The 6,000-nt window shown below is 50.2% G+C and overlaps 1 protein-coding gene across 1 annotated transcript; it reads right to left on the bottom strand.

Annotated features, from left to right (window-relative positions):
• Positions 1-209: 209 nt before the first annotated feature.
• Positions 210-2,036, bottom strand: LOC123130406 (SNF1-related protein kinase regulatory subunit gamma-like PV42a). Its single transcript, XM_044550310.1, has 3 exons — positions 1,437-2,036; positions 1,000-1,339; positions 210-907 (listed from the first exon to the last, which is right to left on the bottom strand). Exons 1-3 carry the CDS (start codon positions 1,955-1,957, stop codon positions 452-454), a joined length of 1,317 nt encoding a protein of 438 aa, XP_044406245.1. The 5' UTR covers positions 1,958-2,036; the 3' UTR covers positions 210-451.
• Positions 2,037-6,000: the final 3,964 nt, after the last annotated feature.

Genomic DNA, 6,000 nt, shown 5'->3' with positions numbered 1-6,000 from the left:
GGTTCGAGCGAGGCGGACGTGGAGCGATGGCTCACACATCAGCGACAGAAAAAATGAAACGGCTCGCTGGAACGTGTCGCGTCGGGTTTGAAATGAACGGTATCCAGATGGTGTGGCGTTTTTGTAAATGAAACACGCATTGCCATGCAATTTTTTTTTTAGCATTCCACCAAAAGAAGAGGTATCCAGATAAACGATTCGAATCCTTCTTGCCGAAAATTTGATTGGTTAATTGAGAAATTAAGGTTACATCCAGTTGAAAGGCTTTTAAAAACACAAAGAGGAAAGCACCAAAAAGTTATGCTAGTGGCAAAGTCTGGCTGAAACAATCTAAAACCGAGACACGTTACACTACACGACAGTTCTAGCAAAAGACGCGCGGCATGGGCAGTGTGGGACACAAAACGTAACACGCCCGCCCACCGTCGGAAGCACACCGCTAAATGTTCCTCTAGGACGACACGATGCCGTGGAGCTCCATGTCCTCGCCGATGGCGGCCTCCCTGACCACCCGGAGCACGTCGGTCAGCGACACCACCCCGCGCAGCATCCCCTCCTCCTCCCCCTCGTCGTCGACCACCCACAGCCGGTGCACGTGGCTCGCCGCCGCCTTCTCGATCACCTCCCCGAGCGTGCTCTCGAAGGAGCACGTCACCATCTCCCGCGGCCGCGGCGGCTTCTCTTCTTCGTTGCCGGTGCCGGCGTCCACGGCGGTGTTGGTGTCGCCTTCGTCTGGGGATTGGACGCCGGCCGCCGCGTCGAGGGGCCTGCTGCCTTCGCGCCGGTACTCGGCCACCTTGTCCTTGAACTCCGCCACGCTGGCCCCCAGCCACGACCGCAGCTGCGCCACCGGGCAGTCGCGCAGGTCCGTCGCCGAGAACGTCTCCACCACCTTCTTCCCTCTCCCCTGCCAGACAAACAGAGAAGCCGTGTCAGGTTGATGAACACGAACAGAACGAACGGAGCGACATGCAGGAGGAAGGAGCGGCGGCGTCTTACGTCCTGCAGGATGTAGGCGTCGACGGGGGCGTCGACGACGGGCACGGCCGTGAGCGACGCCGCCCGCATCGTCCTAATGGCCTCGATGACCTTGGTGCGGCTCGCCACCGCGAGCACGGCCTCGCTCGCCGCGCCGAGCTCACGGACGGTGCGCGACAGGACGCCGCCGAGCTCCGCGCCGTGCGCGCGCAGGAACCTCACCACGTCCATCTGGGTGAGCATCCTGTACACCGGCGCCGACTCCACCAGCTCCACCGCCACCACGTTGTCCGCCGAGCTCTCCAGCGGCACCAGCGCGCGGTGCACGCCCTTGCTGAACGTCTCCATGCAGTCCAGCAAGCTTGAATCGCAGTTAATCACAACAAGTCAGCAATGTGTGCCGGTTCAGTTGTATGATCTGAATTTCGCGAGGAATTAAAGCGGTACTCAGTAAGTACCTCGTGTTTGGGTGGAGCGTCCACAGGGTGAGGCCCTCCAAGGAGTGGCCGATGACGGAGGACACCGGCACGGACATGCGGCGGTCGAGGTCGACCGGCGGCGAGCCACCGCCATCCTCGACGGCGGTGGCGTCGGCGTCGTCGTCGTGGCCGGTCTCAGCGATGTGGGTGAGGATGTCGAGCATGTTGACCATGCCGATGTAGTGCTTGCGGGCGGCGCCGGTGGCGGGGTCGGACTCGACGATCAAGGAGCCGCCGGCCCCGATCCAGTGGCCCGGCGGCGCGGCCACGGTGGCGGCGGAGACGCGGCCGGCGAGGAGCGCGTTGGCCGCGTTGGCCAGCGTCGCCGTGTAGGGGACCTCCACCAGCCGGCGCTTGGCGCGCGCCAGCTCCACCACCTTGCGCTCCCGGAGCACGCCGCACAGGCCCGCGCGCGCCTTCTTGTTGCTGTTGCTGTCGCCGCCGTGGCCGTGCAGCGCTTCTTGCTGCTGCTCGTCGGCGAACGCTCTCAGCTGCGCCATTTGCCAATTCTGAAAGTATTTTTTGGAGGTCGTGGTAGTAGTTCACTGCACCAGCACTGGAGTGAGGAAATGTGGAGATCAGCGTCTGTCCGACACGAGTTTTTAATGCCTCCGGATCGGGTGTTTCGAGTGAGGGTGTACGTGGCGAGCAGCGAGGCTGCATCGCCTGCCTAGCTGCCGTGTGGAAAGCAACGTGGTGTAGCGAGCCACCGACCACCACGTCTAAAGTTTCGCTGTAGAAGGGAGTAGCCACATCAAGCATAGAAGTATCCCTTTTTTTAGAATAGGAAAACATATCTCTAATGGAATATAAAAAATATCATTATCAACATTCAACATAAGCAAGTGGTTTTTTCTGTGCCTATGTTTGGCCAAAGCATGAAGGCGGCCTCCTCATTATGCCAGATACTATCCAATTCACTTTTGATACTATTCATCCTAAGGGTCATCTAACTTTTTCTTCTGAGAAAAAAAATCTTTAAGGTTATCATATTCAATAGTTAAATCTCTTTTTCTTCTTCTACAAGGCAGCCTCAAGATTGATACTCCAACCTTTGGTTTTCTTCCTAAGAAGTATAGTTTTATTCTGCTAGATCTTAAGGTTGAAGTACCAAATGTGTGGGCATTCCAAACATTATGACCTTGTTATAAAATTAGGGTGATTAAGCCACCATTTCTCAAACATTCTCTAGGAGTTAACCCTCCTAGCACCAGTATCCAACAAAAAGGGGTGTGATCACTTTCCATTCTAGGTAAACCACTTAGAGCTGAAAGTGAAAATGAGCACCCCAATCAGTAGAAAAAAGACATCCATGGCAGAAAAAATAGTGTCCATTTGATTGTGTACAACCAAAAGGACAAGTAAAAGTAACGATCCTCGGGAAACACATGTATTTTAACCAAAATAACCATCAAGACAACAAAAGTGACTATTTGGAGGCGCTAGTTTGATAATATTTCTAGTATTTGATCGATAAAAGGCAAAGAATAATGATGTGGCACCTCTGCCTCCGGACAGCCTCCTTGTCGTCCTTTCCTCATGTATTAACGACGATAGATGATACTACTAGCTACCATACAAAGGGGATCCCACGGACACGGTCCCCACACTTGAACGTTTGTTCTTACGCGGGGCTGATTAAGGATGGTATTTATTTTGGAAAGAGGAATACCTCTTGGCCTCTGAAAGAACAATGGCTTTAAAACGAACAAGGCATCTCCCCTCCATGATATGCATTTTTGAGGGATTTGTGTTCAAGTTGATTCATTATCTATCGGTGTACTAAAGTAGGGGTGCTTTAGTACCCCTGACTTGTGCAAGCTCCCACTACTTGTCCACCACTCCACCTCAGCGACCAGCCCGTCACTTATCAAATAGGCGTCGAGTGGGCATGCTGTTTGGTGAGCTCTATCTGGGCACGTGTCAGCTCACCGCCGAAGAATCAACTTTAATGACACCCGTCCCAGAGGCATGATAATATGAGGTAGCTGAACAAACGACACAGAAGGAGAGACCCCTCTTGCCGGAGATCACCACCAGCATGGCACCTCATGGCGCATTTAATGCTTTTGTCCTAATCCGGCAGGGTTAGGTATGATAGCCCTGTAGCCACTATTCACATCATGTAATCACCAAATTGCCATTGTGGTGACCCCTTAAACTATAAAAGGAGGCTCATGGCTACCTTTACAAAGGTCGACACTTTGCTCATTTACCCGCATAGCTACACTTCCCATGCATCCTTCCCGGCAAGTTGCGCTCCTTTGTAAATTGATCTCAAACACTTCCAATACACCAAAGCAGTAGTAGGGTTTTAGACTTCACGGTGGCCGAAACCTAAGTAAATCGCTTGTGTGGATTGCTGATTCTGCTCTTTGTGCTCGTCGATCCCCACAGTCAAACCGCAAAGGGACCTTTGCCAGTTCCATAGATCGTCGTATGCATGACATTATCCCTGTTGTTTCATGACGAATAATTTAGGTTTAAACGGTAAAACACCATTTTTCCCTAGATGATGAAGTTGTTGGTATTGCGGTGGTTGGTATTTTTATGATAGAAATACTTTTTGATGTGTATAGCAAGCATAACAGAAAGAAATAACTCCACAACAAGAACAGATAAAATGGGCAGGGCAAGGCACCCCTTACTTCTAGTAGGTACCATGTCAAACATAGCCATGCATCCCTTCAGAAGCGCGCGGTGCATCGATCCCCAATTGCCACCATAGTGGCTGATGCAAATATTGCGAGGTCCATAGAATAGGAAAGCAGAGCCACGCTAGGGCTTGCCTAATGACTAACACAACGCATCCATAGCCACGTAAGCCTGAGTGCGTGGCCAAATTTCTCCAAGTCTTAAGAGGTTGACAAACCTTTCATCATCCTACAAGAATCCTCACCTCACCAAAGACGGGCATGGATCCTGCTATTGATCCACTTGGGGCGTGATTGATAGATTGTATCGATCTTATGCCTCCTGCATCTATGGGTCGCTTGAGCCTGCATGAGTTGAAACACAGCTTGGGCCATGTTCTACTGCGTTCAGTAGCCTGTACCGAATAACTGGTCATATTTCCGCATGGTGTTTGGTCACCTGCATCTGTGGTTTCTAGATGAGCAGATGCAAAGCTAAAATGTTTAATTGTGTGCAATGGGGTGTTCTAATCACCCCTTTCAAACATGATGACCTTTCCACCCATATGTAGCACACTAACGAGCACATGACAATATTAGCATCTAACAACATAAGCACATAACATCATAATGATTAGGGGTATTTGTGTTGGGCATCTCATGCCACTGCACACTTATTAACATCAGGGGTTGAAACACCTTATCAAAACAATAAGTTTTGGGTATCCCATGCCCCTAACCAACACCAAAATGTACAGTTCACCACGACACTACTACTACTACTACTACTACTACTACTACTACTACTACTACTACTTACTTCGGACCTTGACAATGTTCCACCACCTAGGCATGCTTAATGCCGTTGTGCCGCTTGCTAGTCAAGTTTATGCGGTCGAAGACTTTGACCTCTAAGCCCAACCCGTCAGCTTCAACATGATGATGTCACTGGGTATCCTTTGGTGCTTGCGGCTGAACTCACTCCAGTTTTGCCCCCATGCCACATGGTTGCCGAACTCGGTGACCAGCATCCATTGCTCACAATATCGATAGGCAGTCACCGGCATGGAACAAGGAAGGAGGGGTGTGGATCTAATCCCTGAGTGTCTTCTGGAATATTTTCGGGGCGAGAAGCATGTCAACATCGTTCTCGTCCATCTAGACATAGAAATGGCATGCCACCCTTGTCGCCTCCACCTTGTGCCCAAGCTTGGGTTTGTGGTCATGCTTTGTAGAGGCAACGTCACCGCCTCCTGTCACCCAGTCCCCACTGGTTGCAAGGGAGCACATCCTTGAAGTCGCCCAGTGGATGGTAGCCACCCCCACGACGTTCCATTTGATCTTTATCGCCTTATCACTTAAGTAGACATAGATGAGTATCATAGTAGAATCAACCAAAGGAAGTGCACAAGCACAATTGAGCATATATATGATCCTACAATGAAGCACATGAACAAAGCAATGCACAAGCACAATAAAGCGTATTTATGATGCTACATTGCTATGATCCAATATATCTATGACCCTACATTGAAGTACATACACAAAGCAGTGTACCAATACAATGAAGCATAACTATGATCCTAAATTGCTATGTTCCTCCACTGCTATGATCCTACATTGGAGCACACTGAAGAACATAAACAAAAGTAGTCCACAAGCACATGAACAAAGCAGTGCACAACCATGGACCTACAAAGACATGCATAGTGCACATTGGCACGATTTAATTCATGACAGTGAACAACCTTGGCATGATCTAATCCATGGAAGTGAAGAGCCTAGAAATGTGGCATGTTTAATCTAATCTAATATGTGAATCAATGTAATCTACAAAATTGAAATATTGTACCCGCTTATCCAATCCCATGGGATCTTACCAGTGTTGTTGGAGGTGGAGAAGAAATCGC

This window comes from Triticum aestivum, chromosome 6A (genome assembly GCF_018294505.1).
Source record: "Triticum aestivum cultivar Chinese Spring chromosome 6A, IWGSC CS RefSeq v2.1, whole genome shotgun sequence".
NCBI lineage: Eukaryota > Viridiplantae > Streptophyta > Magnoliopsida > Poales > Poaceae > Triticum > Triticum aestivum.
This window is presented reverse-complemented; position numbering and strand designations above follow the sequence as displayed.